General features: G+C 41.6%; 2 protein-coding genes across 9 annotated transcripts in view; one reads left to right on the top strand and one right to left on the bottom strand.

Annotated features, from left to right (window-relative positions):
- The window catches only part of FBXO9 (F-box protein 9), a 29876-nt gene extending 27674 nt beyond the window's left edge, over nt 1-2202 (bottom strand). The window contains exon 1 of the mRNA XM_070732993.1: nt 1848-2202. Within this exon, the coding sequence (XP_070589094.1) occupies nt 1848-1850 (3 nt within the window). The 5' untranslated portion in view covers nt 1851-2202. The remainder of the gene's footprint in view (nt 1-1847) is intronic.
- The window catches only part of LOC139156863 (serine/threonine-protein kinase ICK-like), a 33275-nt gene continuing 19199 nt past the window's right edge, over nt 1765-15840 (top strand). For 5 of the 8 annotated variants that reach the window (XR_011557383.1, XM_070732991.1, XM_070732990.1 and 2 more), the window contains exons 1-6: nt 3440-3631; nt 8388-8660; nt 10439-10493; nt 11556-11677; nt 14038-14117; nt 15301-15433. Coding sequence is in view for 7 of the 8 variants with exons in the window: in XM_070732991.1 (XP_070589092.1) it covers nt 8560-8660; nt 10439-10493; nt 11556-11677; nt 14038-14117; nt 15301-15433 (491 nt within the window). In the remaining variant the exon portion in view is untranslated. Of the gene's footprint in view, nt 2328-3439; nt 3632-4131; nt 4153-8387; nt 8661-10438; nt 10494-11555; nt 11678-14037; nt 14118-15300; nt 15434-15840 lie in introns of those variants that run through there. The other 3 variants (XM_070732988.1, XM_070732987.1, XM_070732989.1) reach the window with 3 other exon arrangements.

Genomic DNA, 15840 nt, shown 5'->3' with positions numbered 1-15840 from the left:
CTGCTGGGAAGCCGCGCGGCTGTTTTAAAAGGTAACAGCCGGGCGGCGGGGCTTCCCAGAAGCCTCCCGAACGCCGGTTCGTAACTCGAACAAAGTTCGTAAGAAGAGGCAAAATTTTGCTGAACCCCGGGTTCGGTTCGGGAGGTTGCTGGGAAGCCCCCAGGCCGGCTGCGACCTTTTAAAACACCCGCGCCGCTTCGCAGCTGTCTCCCGAAGCCGAACGCGGAAGTTCGGCTTTAGCATTTGGCTTCAGGAGACAGCTGGGAAGCGGCGCGGGTGTTTTAAAAGGTCGCAGCCAGCCTGGGGGCTTGCCAGCACCCCCCGAACCCGGGTTCGGGGGGGTGCTGGGAAGCCCCCCAGGCCGGCTGTCACCTTTTAAAACAGCCGCACGGCTTCCCAGCAGTCGCCGAAAGCCGTTTTTTTGCGGGGGGTTTTTTGGTTGCACGGATTAATTGACTTTACATTGTTTCCTATGGGAAACAATGTTTCGTCTTACGAACCTTTCGTCTTACGAACCTCCTCCTTGCACCAATTAAGTTCGTATCATGAGGTATTACTGTACTTGCAAGAGAGGATTGGAGACAGTTTTGTAGTAGTCCACTCTTTTCTGAGAGGGTGGTATCAATTTAATACTGTTGCAGAGATGTCAAGGTGGGCCTTCATAATCACTTTTGTAACAGTCTCCTTCATGTAAAATCTGTACTATTAGAGATATTGTTATATATGTTGATCTATTAGAGAATGGATACCCCAGATGGATTTGTGTGTGTGTAAACCTGTAGACTTGATTTTCTCAGCAATAGACCCTTCCCACTGGAACACCAGTGCCCAAATCAGGTGTGCCTCTTCCATGTTTCTTCCATGATGAATAAAATAGATCTTTTAAAGATGTCTATATTTATTGGTTTTACTATGACACTTTAAAATTTTATTTCATATATTGTAAACCACATTAGAATTGGCAAGTGGGTCCAAAAAAAATCAATAGCTATATATTCACTACAGCTTGTCTAACAAATCAACAATTAAATTGCATGTGTCCACCTAATTTTCTCTAGTATGATTGTGTCTGACTGATTAAAAAAATTACCTTTGCCAAAGTTATTAGGCTGATTATATTGTTTTTTCCCCTTGGAAACCACCACATGAAAAAGAGAGCAGGCAGTGCCGATGTCACCTTAAGTCTCTTTGCTAGCACTTTCCAGAGATTTGGTAGAAACAAGTGCCTAGTTCTATTCTGACATTCTGAACTGCATTCATCCAATCTCTTATTCTGTTTCTGACATCAAGCAGAAACCGCTTATTTAAACTAAAGGCTTCAGCACCTTCTGGCGATGGACGGGTATGTTTGATCTTTTCGATCGAATCTACTTAAAACAGGGGTCTCCAACCTTGGCCACTTTAAGCTTGGAGGACTTGCAACTCCCAGAATTGTCCAGCCAGCTTGGGTTGGAGACCCTTAACGTGATGCACAGCTTGGCCTTGGAAATCTTTATTGCGTTTTAAACTGGATGGCGTGCTCATTTGTGACCCTTTGGGTTTGTTTTTTAATATATCCTAAAGGTGTCTCGCGCACTTGGTTAACAAGGGGCTTCTTTATTCGCGAAGCACCTTCCCATTCTAAGCCTATTATAACGTTCCACAAACATTCAGCAAAGGGCCGAACTGAGGCGATTTGAGTTCCACGCGCATCGACCGGCTCGCCTCCCCCTCACGCGTCGACCCTTCTCAAGGGCGGGGCCATCTCTCCGCTTCGGCGGCAGTCCGTTAGAGCGCGAGACCCCCACCAACCCGCCCTTTCTCGCGCGTCTCGTCACGCGCATCCGCTCCGCAGCCCCTCCCCTCACCATGCTGAGGCCGAGGCTGAGGCAGCCAGGCCGTCCGTCCAACTGTCGCTCTCGCCAAACGGCAGCGCTGTGGCCGTTTCGAACTCGGGCGGCCTGTCCGGTTGGTTGAAGGTTTCCGCCGCCTCTTCAACGGCCGTCGGGTCTCTTTTTTGGGACTCTTTTTATTCACCTCCCTCTCGAACGGGGTACCAAGCAGGGAAGAAAATTTAGCAGAGTTCTCGGTCAGAAAAGCGAACTACGCAGCGGGGGTCACTGCGAGCGCGGCGTACGGCAGCCATTTTCTCAAGACAACGAGGAGCGATTGCGAGCGCGCGAGGGAACGTCAGCGACCGAACGAGATGGAGCAGGCAAATCAGCGGAGCGCGCATGCGCAGACGCCAACATAAACACAAGGAGCGGAGGGCTTCACGTGGACTGCGCTTCCCAGAAGACTGCGCGCGGCCCTGTGACTCATTCCCTGCGTATTTTGCGCTAGGAAACGTAAGCGTCGTAAGGGATTCTGGGAGGTGGCCAAGCCAGTCGGCTCTTGGGATTGGCTGGTTTAGGGCTTTCGAATTTAGAAACCAGGGAACGGTTTTTTCCCTCCAGTTGCGGCTATGGAAAGGAAGCCACATTAAGAGGAATAGGGGAATTGTTCTCTGTATTGTCCCAGGACTCCCTCAAATACTGTACCGCAGTTCAATTTTTAGGTTGCACTAGCACAAGGGGTAGATAAAGTTGGCTCTTCTATGATATTTGGACTTCCCAGAATTCCTTAGCTAGCCTGATTGGCTCAGGAATTTTTGGGAGTTGAAGTCTACAAGTCATAGAAGAGCCAACTTTACCTACCCCTGCACTAGCAGAATTTTCACATCAGGGGTGTCCCACCTTGGCCACTTTTAAAAACTTGTGGACTTCAATTCCCAGAATTCCCTATGAATGGCTAGGGAATTCTGGGAATTGAAGTCCACAGTTCTTAAAATATTCAAGATTGCACACCCCTGCTCTACATAATTGTGTGATCTGTCACAATTTTTGCGTACTAAAGCAGAATAGTATAATGTATATGTAATGCATTTACTAGACACACCAAAGTTTTATTTTCTCCATTCTTTACTAAAGCTAAGATTTAGTATGTGGACTGCAATTTTATCCCTTCATTATTTTTGACACTAATCTTGTTTGGTGTCTGCTGTTAGATTTCAGTTCCTGCCCTGTTTGAGGTAGTGATTTATCCCATGTTCCTAAACCTATAAAAAGTTCTGTAAATTGCTTGGTGACATCAATATTCATAGCACAAAATACATTTTATTCCTGGTCTGTGGTGTGGTAAAATGTGTATGGATAAAGAATGGGTACCGAGCCTTAACTGTACAGTATATAAAAATTGGTTGAGCTCAAATTTGCATTATGGTACCTACAATAACCCACTGATAAATATACACTATATATGATGAGGCCTTTTCTCACATACTGGACATTAAACCCCATTTGAAAAAAAGTGGAGAATTTTTACAGATACAGTAGTACTTTTACATCAAACTTAAATTGGGTTCACTGCTTCTCAAGGGGTGGAAAAATTTCACCGACCTCCAGGCAGACCTAACAAAAGTCCTTATGGGGGAGCTGCTGAGTTGCTTTCACCAGAAAAAGCTCCTGGTTGTTCTCCAATGTGGCTGTATTTTCCTTTTGTGTATGCATTTTTCTTTTGGGCGGAAATATTGTCATTACCCATCTGAATGCACTGAATCCTTCTCAGCTTTGTTTTCCCTCTGATGGAAGAATCCACAGCTTCTCTTAGCACGGTTTGTATAATCTTTGTGATTCTAGTTCTCCACGCTCACATTTTCTTTCTTTATTGAGGATGAATTCCTTAATTGTAGCCGTTGCAACCTTCTAAATGTGGAGGTTGCATGTGCTGTAAAATTAATAGACTTCATCTGGATAAGTGATGTAAGCTTGTTTACATCTTCCTCCAGATATGATAGATTTGGGGCTTCAGAAGCTGAAGTTAATCCTCCAGCCTTTGTTTATGCTCAAAATTATTGAGTTATGTCTCTGGGCCTGACTAATAAATGGGAAATGGAAACTTTGTGGTGTGTGTGTGTAAATAGTTAAAACGGGATTTATTTGCTAAATTGAAGATTTTCATGTACGAAATTTGGCTAATTTTGATTAGATTTCTATTATTAGAAAGATTCTAAAGCTACTGCTTTTAAACAATTGCAATGTATAAAGCTATTAATTTGCAACTGATCTAATACAAATGCTTCTTTGGATGAACTTAAAAAAAAAATGATAAATGCAATCTTCCAAGAATATTGAGGTAATTGTTACTAAGCAATTTATTTATGTATTTATTTATGTATTTATTTATTTATGTATTTATTCAATTTTTATGCCACCCTTCTCCTTAGACTCAGAGCGACTTACAACAATTTGATCTGCTTTATTTTCTATTCTTTTAACAAATGTTATATAAAAACAATTATAGGAGGTATTATCTCCTATACTTCAAATATTAAACAATCCTTGTGTTACACTTCTAAAACTCCTAGAGCTGTGGCCCAAATTTGTGACTTCATAATCCTGGGATAGCTTTTGAAAGTCAGCCATTTCTTCTTCCAGGGGTTGAGAAAGAACTCCAACCACTATCAACCACTGAGATTGATTTCTTCCAGGGTCAGGAAAGGCTGATATCATCAGAAAGGTCAAAAAGGAAGTGATGGTTCTGTAGAAGATGGACTGAGAGTGTTTGCATTTGCCAAATTTCTAAAAGACCCTAGATTCTTTGCTGATTCCCAACTGGAGAAGGTTTGGATATATGTAAATATATCCCTTTTGCTTGGATTTCACTCCTTTCATAATTAGAAATCAGTAAAAGAATATGGAAGAAAGTAGATGAAATGCCTACCACTTTTATTTCTGTGAGATTTGATGTTCTTTGGATTTGGGCAATTTAGTGAAACACCACCTCAAGTCTTGTTTGAATTATCACAATTTTCTGATTATTGATTTATTGATTGATTGATTGGATTTCTATGTTGCCCTTCTCCGAAGACTCAGGGTGGCTTACAGCATATAATAAAAACAATAAAATACAATGGCAAATCCAATTAATTAACTAAATAACTAAACTAAAATCCCTAATATTTTAAAAATCAATTGTACATAATTATGTATGTGTTTTGCAAGTATATGTATGTGTAGTCCAAAGTATTTTTCTAGTTTTATATAATAAAAATAACAATTTACAAATGTCACAATACATGTAAATATAGTACATTTCTTTTTGGGAGAAAATGCCCCTTTGTATCTGTACAGTTAGTTTATTTGTCTACTTACCACCACAATTTAACCCAAAATTTCCATTTCTAAGCAAGATAATTCTCAAGTGCATTTTGCCCTCATGTTATGATTTTTCTTGCCAGAGCTGTTAAGTGAATCATTGCAATTTATAAAGTTAGTGATATCATTATTAAGTGAATATGATTTCCCATTTACTTTGCTTGTCAGAAGGTTGCAACAGGGGAATCACATTATCATGGAGATGCTGCAACTGTCATAAGTGAAAAACAGTCATAAGTCTCTTTTTTTCACTGCAGTGCCGTTGTAATTGTGAATGGCCACTAAATGAATGATTATAAGTTGAGGGCTACCTGTATTACGCTGCTACAATGCAAGCTACCCTGGTTTTTAATTTCTTTCCAGATTATTATTATTATTGAGAAAGAACTCCAACAACTATCAGCTACTGAGAATTATTATTATTATTATTATTATTACTATTACTATTATTATTATTATTATTTATTGGATTTGTATGCCGCCCCTCTCCGGAGACGCATCCGGAGTTCAAGTTTCAAGTTTTATTGGATTTATATGCCGCCCCTCTCCGAAAACTCGGGGCAGCTAACAGCAATCATAGACAGTATACAATAATAATCCAATACTAAAAGCAAATTAAAACCCCTTAATATACAAAACCAAACACGCATACAAACATACCATGCATACCATTGTAACGGCCTAGGGGGAGAAGAAATCTTAATTCCCCCATGCCTGGCAGCAGAGGTGGGTTTTAAGTAGCTTGCGAAAGGCAAGGAGGGTGGGGGCAATTCTAATCTCTGGGGGGAGTTGGTTCCAGAGGGCCGGGGCCGCCACAGAGAAGGCTCTTCCCCTGGGTCCCGCCAAGCGACATTGTTTAGTTGACGGGACCCGGAGAAGACCCACTCTGTGGGACCTAACTGGTCGCTGGGATTCCTGCGGCAGAAGGCGGTCCCTGAGGTAATCTGGTCCGATGCCATGAAGGGCTTTATAGGTCATAACCAACACTTTGAATTGTGACCGGAAACTGATTGGCAACCAATGCAGATTGCGGAGTGTTGGTGTGACATGGGCATATTTAGAAAAGCCCATGATTGCTCTCGCAGCTGCATTCTGCATGATCTGAAGTTTCCGAACACTTTTCAAGGGTAGCCCCATGTAGAGAGCGTTACAGTAGGTGAGCCTTGAGGTGATGAGGGCATTAGTGACTGTGAGCAGTGACTCCCGGTCCAAATAGGGTCACAACTGACGCCCCCTCGCCACAGCTGAAAGATGTTTCTCTAATGTGAGCTGTGGATCGAGGAGGACGCCCAAGTTGCGAACCCTCTCTGAGGGGGCCAATGATTCTCCCCCCAGGGTAATGGACGGACAGATGGAATTGTCCTTGGGAGGCAAGACCCACAGCCGGAGGCATTGGTTATCACCTTTGATAAGCTTTCAATGGCACAAGACCAAATTATTTGTGGATTTCCTCTCCCTGAGGTCTTCCCCACAACTAATTGTGTGGGTGTACTTCAAGTCTCTTCTCTTAACTGTTGTCATCTTAGAAAGAGGGACCTAGGAGGTACCCCTTTTCTGTAGCTGCCCCTGCTCTGTGGAATTAGCCTCCATCCTGACTAGGCCTCCACTCTTTTAATAGGTTGTGAAATGCTGCCTCTTCCTCAAGGCAATGGCCTACAATGAGATGGGAGCTCAACAAATGTATGAGAGTGTTGCATTTGGGGTGCCATGAGGTATAGTTTTAATGTTGGGTTTACAGTGATCCCCCGCTCGTTGCGAGGGTTCCGTTCCAGGACCCCCCGCAACGAGCGGGTTTTCGCGAAGTAGCGCTGCGGAAGTAAAAACACCATCTGCGCATGTGCAGATGGTGTTTTTACTCCCGCAGCGCTAGCGAGGAGCCGAAGATTGGGGGCGGCGCGGCTGTTTTAAAATGTCGCCGCCGGCATGGGGGGCTTCCTAGCAGCCCCCCAAACCCGGGTTGGGGGTCCTGGGGGTGCTGGCAAGCCCCCCATGCCGGCGGCGACATTTTAAAATAGCCACGCCGCGCTGGCTGTCGGCGCTTTTGAGCTGAGTCCCGGAGCGAATTCGCTCCGGGACTCAGCTCAAAAGCGCCGACAGCCAGCGCCGGCGAACGGCTTCTCCGCGCTGGCTGTCGCCGCTTTCGAGCTGAGTCCCGGAGCGAATTCGCTCCGGGACTCAGCTCAAAAGCGCCGACAGCCAGCGTCGGCGAACGGCTTCTCCGCGCTGGCTGTCGCCGCTTTCGAGCTGAGTCCCGGAGCGAATTCGCTCCGGGACTCAGCTCCAAAGCGCCGACAGCCAGCGCCGGCGAACGGCTTCTCCGCGCTGGCTGTCGGCGCTTTCGAGCTGAGTCCCGGAGCGAATTCGCTCCGGGACTCAGCCCCAAAGCGCCGACAGCCAGCGCCGGCGAATGGCTTCTCCGCGCTGGCTGTCGCCGCTTTCGAGCTGAGTCCCGGAGCGAATTCGCTCCGGGACTCAGCCCCAAAGCGCCGACAGCCAGCGCCGGCGAACGGCTTCTCCGCGCTGGCTGTCGCCGCTTTCGAGATGAGTCCCGGAGCGAATTCGCTTCAGGACTCAGCTCGAAAGCGGCGAGAATGAACGGCGTGGGCGGGCGAAGGGCAGGCGGCAGCGAGGAGTTTGCGTGGGCGGTGGGGAAACTCCTTGCTGATGCCCGCTGCTCGCCCTCCCGCCAGCAAGAGGGGGAAGACCCAGGGAAGCCGCCCAGCAGCTGATCTGCCGGGCCCCATCTACGCATGCGTGCCCATAGAAAAAAAGGGCACACATGCGCAGATGGTGTTTTGACTTCTGGGTTGAAAAATCACAAATTACCCTGTTCGCAATGGTCGGGGACGCAATAACCGGGGGATCACTGTATACCTTTCTGTTGTGTTGCTTTTTTTGTGAACCACACAGGGTTATTTTACCCATTTAAATAAATAAATAGCTGGTGGATCTAGACTCTTTGACAGAAGAGTATGAAAGATAGAAAACTGCTACTCTAGAGAAGAGCTAAAAGAATATATCTACTACTAGGAAGATCTGAATATTAGACTAGGCTGTGTGAGCTTTTTGTCATACACTGTTATTCAACGGTCAGCTATAGCTTCTGCTTAGCAGACTCGAAAGTATTCAGATGATACCATTAAGAAAAATACCGTATAAGCCTTCATACGATAAGGCATGCCAGGTGATGACAATTTTTCTGTATTTTCACAGACCAAAAGAGAATCTCTGAAAATATGAACTTGGCAACATTCACAAAATCCTGGATACTTTGGGGTTGTGCTGTCATTAGAAAATCTGGCTTCAGTCTGAGGGGAAATGCTTCATCCACAGCAAAGAGAATGCCAAGGACTGAAATGAGATTGCCTTCTGGAGGATCCCTATCATGAATCGATACACAACTATCAAGCAGCTGGGAGATGGGACATATGGCTCTGTCCTCCTAGGTAGAAGTATTGAATCAGGAGAGCTGATTGCCATTAAGAGGTAAAGGATCTTTCTGAATTGCCATCCTTTCAAAGTTGTCCTTTCAAAATTGCTGTCCATCAAAATGTCATCAGAAAAGCACAACATAGAATATTCTTTCTGTGTCAACTTAGAAAGGACAAACTGCCCAAGAAGCTGCTCATTCAGTTCAACAGAGGAATTATTGAGTCTGTCATCTGCACCTCCATAACTGTCTGGTTTGGTTCTGCAACCAAACAAGACAAACACAGACTTCAGTGGATAATTAGAACTGCAGAAAAAATAATTTATTTATTTTATTTATTTATTTATTTATTAGATTTGTATGCCGCCCCTCTCCGAAGACTCGGGGTGGCTAACAACAATAAAAAAGACAATGTAAACAAATCTAATATTAAAAACAATCTAAAAAACCCCAATTTAAAAAACCACTCATACATACAAGCATACCATGTATAAATTCTATAAGCCTAGGGAGAAGGGAAAATTTCAATTCCCCCATGCCTGACGACAGAGGTGGGTTTTAAGGAGCTTGCGAAAGGCAAGGAGGGTGGGGGCAACTCTGATATCTGGGGGGAGCTGGTTCCAGAGGGTCAGGGCCACCACAGAGAAGGCTCTACTGGGTCCCACCAAACGACATTGTTTAGTCGACGGGACCCGGAGAAGGCCAACTCTGTGGGACCTAACCGGTCGCTGGGATTCGTGCGGCAGAAGGCGGTCCCGGAGATATTCTGGTCCGATGCCATGAAGGGCTTTATAGATCATAACCAACCCTTTGAATTGTGACCGGAAATTGATCGGCAACCAATGCTAATTGCTACCAACCAACCTTCCATTGAGGATCTATATAGTGTGCAAGTCAAAAAGAGGGATGTGAAAATATCTACAGACCCCTCACAATCCTGGACACAAATTATTTCAACTTCCACTTTCAAAATGATGCTATAGGGCTCTGCACACCAGAACTAGACACAAAGACAGTTTTTCCCCAAATGCCATCACACTGCTTAACAACTAATTCCCACAACATTGTCATAATTAATTTACTAAGATTGTATTACTATTATTCTTTCTATCTCTTCCTGCTTATTATTATTATAACCATGTTGCTTGTATCTTTCAATGTATATTGTTTTTATTTGTTTCCTAGTGCGATTTGGTAGCTTATTAGTAATCTTGACTATCACTAAGTGGTGTATCTTTTTACTCTCGATTAATATCTTTTATTCTCCTTATGTTCACTAAGAGCATATACACCAAAGACAAATTCCTTGAGTATCCAATCATACTTGACCAATAAAGAATTCTATTTTAACCCTAAATATCATATCTGAGCATCAGACAATGACGCATGTTCATATTTTTGAAGACTGTGGTTCAAACGTGTTCTAACACAACAATATGGCTTCAACTTGTCAAGGCAAAATTGATCCTTTAGTTGGGAAAAATTGGTACTTTATTTTGAAACCAAAAGCTCAGATTTTCAATTGTACTAACCTTGAGACTGATTTTCAACCACTTGGGAATACAAAATGGCTTTTTGAATGTTTCCCCTCTTACATAATTAGATTTTCATATCACACAATCTGCTTTTGAAAGTTCTTTTCATGTTAGAAAATGAAAACAAATGTTTGAGAGACAAAAAACAAAAGCTTAGAGGCAAAGAATGAGTTTGTAGATTTTCGGTTGTTTGTAAATTTTTCGTTGTTGTGACTTTGAATTTATTTCTCCAGTCTTATATTACAATGGAACTGGAACACAAATTGTGTCCAATAATAGAGTTCTTATTCCTTTTGCAGAATGAAGAGGAAATTTTATTCCTGGGAGGAATGCATGAATCTTCGTGAAGTCAAGGTACTTTGCACTTCCTTCTGATTCTAAACTCCCTGAAGGAGTTTTAGTGTTAAATCAGCTGTTTAATGTTGTAACCTACACTTTTGTTTTTCTAAAATATTTTTTTCCTGAGAGTAAGACAGACCTATGTTGTTTGTGTTTATAAATGATGCAAGAAAGCTAAACGGGCTTTCTTGAGACTTCAAAGGTAAAAGTTTAGTGCTACATTTAAATCGTAGGTGGAGACTGTTATAAATAAACATCTGATTTGGGCGATCAGTAGTAGATAAAAGAAGCAACAGGACATTAATGCCACCCCGTCCCCCAAAACCCCCCACAACAGATGCATGCACTGTTGAATTAATAGGAGTTTGGAATTTGGTATACTGTATTGCAAAACAGCTATAAAAGGGCTTTCATCTCCAGTGGGACCATATCCATGTTTATAAATTTGTTTATATTGGGTTTCAGATCACTTTTCTTAGCGTTTCTTTGAAGTTATTTTGCTCTTCAGATCAGAGTTGTTTTACGAATCAGCTTAGGTAGGTTTGGTAACATGCTTGGTCCTTCCCTAGCTATGAAAAGGGAGATCTAATGACAGGCCTTCTAAGACTGCTGTGAAGTTGACTGACATATCCATTGCCCAGCAGCTGGCATGTAAGCATCTAAATAACGAAACAATTGTGAAAAATTAACATTAGTTGGTGAATATGTTGTAAGCGTAATGGGAAGATGTGGAAGAAAAAACATGAGACTGCAGTGTTATACTGCCTTTCTCAGAGCTGGAAGGACTGTTAATCAAAAGCTTATGGATAGATGTTGTGTTTCACTGCATGAAGATTTCTGTAAAGAAATTGGCTTTCGTGATGCTGGAAAGTGTGTAGTGCGAATTACCATCAGTACACAACTTGAAAGACTGTACACATCCAGTTCTAGAGATCCGAGTTTGTTTGTTGAATGGCGTCCTATTTAAGTTTAGCTGCATCTTAAATTACATTTCTAGAACAATGATTCATTGTCACTTATCTTGAAGTCTGCTGTGTCACAATGTCTGTAATTGTTTTCTGTTTTTCCCCCCCCCAGTCCTTGAAGAAACTTAACCATGCCAACGTAGTGAAACTAAAAGAAGTTATCAGAGAAAATGATAATCTGTACTTTGTATTTGAGTATATGAAAGAAAACCTTTATCAGTTAATGAAAGAAAGGTATGTTGTTTTTCTTACAGAGACAGTTGCATGGCATAACCTAAGAAAGAAGGAGAGGTCATTTGGCTTCCCAGATGTTATTAAACTAATATGTGCAATAGCTCTCTGCACTTAGACAAAGGATGATAAGAATGATCATTTGTAGTTCTCAGAAGGCATGTATTAAACAACCAGTTCAAGGGCGAGCAAAAATATTAGGTTAGGACAGGGTAGGCAAAGTTGGCTCTTATATGACTAGTGGATTTCAGCTCCCAGAATTCCTGAGCCAATCATGCTAGCTCAGGAATTCAGAAGCCGTGGCTTGGCTTCTGGATGTTGGTTGTATTTTGTCTGTGGGGTGGGTATGGGTTTGGGTCTGGTGAGGGTGATTGGTGGTGGTGGCTCCCTGTGCTCTTCTGGGTCTGATGTTAGTTATAAACTAATAGGAGAATAAACGCACACATCGTAGAACAAAGTCAGAAAAGAAGAAAAAACTTCCTCCCTTTCCCAACATCTCAAAACAACAGGAAATGAAATTGATTTTGAAAGAACCACGATGGCGCCTCCAACTGCTGCATCCCCCTCCGACACACACACAAAGCAAACTGACACATGCCATAAACACATAGCCAGATCATAAACTCGGAGCCAAACCAAAACCCGGGATATTGCACCGCAGACATACATTATAAAACAGATGACTAGTCTGCAGGCATCAACTGCCACAACTATTCAGGATGTCACCCCTAATCTGCAAACATCAACTACATCAATTACTCAAGGTGTTAACCCACCAACATATGTGGTGGGGAGAGAGTGAGTGAGTGAGTGTAGATATAGATATAAAACTGTGGTAAAGTAATAAAAATTGAAGTCAAACTTCTTTGTCATTAAATATATATTTTATATACAACAAATGCTGCCTCTGCAAAAAAGTTGAAACAGTAGACCCTCTAGTTAAATGCTGCAAGATCGCCCAGATCTATTACAAACAATAACATGATAGAGAAGGAACAGATCTGCAAAAAAAATCATTTGCCTGCAAGTAAGAATTAGTTGGACTATAAAATAAACAAAATAAATAGAAAATAAAATGATCTGGGACTTTAAAATTCAAGCAGACAAGCATCTGTAACTCAACATCCCAGGCTTAGCAACTGTTGACAAGAAAGACCAGAGTTTGGATTGTAAACACTGCATTACCTGGAGACAGCAGAATAGCAGAGAAAGAACTGGAGCAGCATCACAAAATACAAAGACCTGCAAACAAAAGTAGAATTACTGTGGCAAAAGGAAGTAAAGGTAGTAGGAATAGTAAAATAGGCACCTTGGGTGCAATCCCAAAACATCTGGAGTACACTTGAATACCATTCACATTGAAAAAAATCAGTCAGTTGCAAAAGACAGTTTTACTTTACAGTTGACATTTTGCTATGATACCTTTAATAGTATTAAACAACAACATCTGCCTATCCCAGATCTTTGGAAAGGAGTCGATAGGTAGACAAAAATGCCAAATCCAGTCATCTGGCTAACTGACCAACCATCAGGTATGAGTTTCACTTACCCTCGCCAGCGGTTTGCATCGCAACGTTTCATGCGATGGATTCTGCTTTAACTTCACCACGTGCTCAAGGATACCAAGTGCTAATGCCAATACTCAATCAGTCGGCTGGCACCCTGACTAGCATGGCATTTCCATCACTGTTCTGAAGCTGAGTAAGTTACTGTGAGAATCTTTTTCTCAGTTGCTTATACGACATCAGCAACAGTAAAGCTACATGTGAATGTCCTAAATACAGGTAGTCCTCAACTTACAACTGCAATTGAGATCAAAATTTATATTGCTAATTGAGAATTCTATTACATGAGTTTTTTTCTCATTTAAGACTTTTCTTGCTACATTGGTTAAGTGAACCAGTTGTTAACTCAGTAAGCAGTTGTTAAGTCAGTAACACAGCTGTTAAGTGAATCTGGCTTCCCCATTGACTTAGCTTGTCAGAAAGTTTCCAAAGGTGATCATGACCCCAGCTATCAGAAATGTGAACCAGCTGTCAAACATCTGGATGTAAATCATGTGACCATTGGGATGCTGCAACAGTTTATAAGTGTAAAAAATAGTAATATGTAATAGTAATAAGTCACTTTTTTCAGTATTATAACTTCAAATGGTCCTTAAGCAAATTGTTATAAATCGAGGATTATCTGTAAATAAATAGAAGAGGACTTGCTCCAGAACCAAACCATTTCAGAATGTCTGAGCTAATTTGCTTGCGTTCTGATCTATTGATAGCTTCCCACTATATCGGCACTTGGAAAGGACTGAAGATAAGAAACCTCATATGTGAATAATGACTTTGAGTTCTGTTTCTGCTTTACAGGAACAAATTGTTTCCAGAGTCCACTGTCAGGAATATTATGTATCAGATTCTTCAAGGCCTTGCATTCATACATAAACACGGTAAGATTTAAATGACAAATTGGATGATTCTCCGCATCTGTATGTATAACACAGAAGGAATATCTCAGATATATTTGGACAGAAACTTCTTGTTTGAGTTCAAAGAGTAAAACAATTATTATTATTATTATTATTATTATTATTATTATTATTATTATTATTATTATTATTATTATTATTTCAGGCTGTAAAAGGAGCTCATGTTAGTATCGTTCCAAATTTTAAATATTTTATCCATAAAACCCAGGAATCTTTCAGTCTCTAATTTTTGTTGTTGCTGTTCAGTCACTGCATTGTGTCCGACTCTTTGCACCCCCTGAACCATAGCACACCAGGGGCCCCTGTCCTCCACTGCCTTCTAGAGATTGCCTGATCTCATGTCCACTGCGTCAATGACACTATCTCATCTTCTGCTGTCCTCTTCTTCTTTTGCCTTCCATCTTCCCCAACATCAGGATTTTTTTCAAGGAGTCCTCTCTTACCATTGGGTGGCCAAATATTTAATCTTCAGCATCAGTATCTATCCTAAAGAACAGTCAGGGTGGAGGTTCCACAGGATTGATATATTTGATCTCCTTGCAATCCAAGGGATTCTTAATCTTCTCCAGCACCACAATGTGAAAGCATCAATTCTTTCTTCAGTTGTCCTTTTAGAGTCTATATATAATCATAGAAACATAGAAACATAGAAGTCTGACGGCAGAAAAAGACCTCATGGTCCATCTAGTCTGCCCTTATACTATTTTCTGTATTTTATCTTAGGATGGATATATGTTTATCCCAGGCATGTTTAAATTCAGTTACTGTGGATTTATCTACCACATCTGCTGGAAGTTTGTTCCAAGGATCTACTACTCTTTCAGTAAAATAATATTTTCTCATGTTGCTTTTGATCTTTCCCCCAACTATGTAACTGTTTTTACTCATTTCCATGTTTGCTTTGTTTAGTAAGGTATCTGTTCTGATCTTTACTTCCAAATATAAAGCATAACCAAATAACTTTTTTTCCTAATTTAAAAACCCCTCCGCCTAAAATGAAAGCAATGACCAAATATTACAAAAGCGAAATTGCAGTGTGATGTTTTCCAAACAGTTCATTCTTGTAATTCTTAAAAAGGGCCTATAAAGTGAAAACTAAGCAGAACGATGAGAAAAAAGCCTAACCCGTGTTTTTTTTTTACAGGTTTTTTTCATAGGGACTTAAAACCTGAGAATCTCCTTTGCATGGGACCAGAACTTGTGAAAATAGCAGATTTTGGGCTTGCACGTGAAATTAGATCCAGACCTCCCTATACAGACTATGTTTCGACACGGTGGTAAGTACTTAGGTTAGAGTCATTACTTGGACTATTAGTGATAATTATTCACACTTCTATTTAAATTTTCTGTTTTGTATCTGTTAGGTAAATAATGAAGTAGAATCCGGCTTTGAATATAGGCAACAGGGCTGATTTAAAAAAAAGAGCGCTCCTTTCTGTATCAATCTCTCTAATGCAGGGCTTCCCAACCATGACAACTTTTAAGATGCATGGACTTCCAACTCTTAGAATTCCCCATGGCTGGCTAGGGAATTCTGGGAGTTGAAGTCCACGTGTCTCAAAGTTGCCAAGGTTAGGAAACTGTTAATGTATGAGCAGAGTAATCTTTGTTTACCAAGGCTGTGCACACACAGAAATGTTTAGATTGAGATTAGTTGAGAATAACTATTCAGCCACACACAGAT

The sequence above is a fragment of the Erythrolamprus reginae genome, chromosome 1 (assembly GCF_031021105.1).
Source record: "Erythrolamprus reginae isolate rEryReg1 chromosome 1, rEryReg1.hap1, whole genome shotgun sequence".
NCBI classification, from domain to species: Eukaryota; Metazoa; Chordata; class Lepidosauria; order Squamata; family Dipsadidae; genus Erythrolamprus; species Erythrolamprus reginae.
Note: the sequence above shows the minus strand (reverse complement) of the source record. Positions and strands in the feature narration are given on the sequence as shown.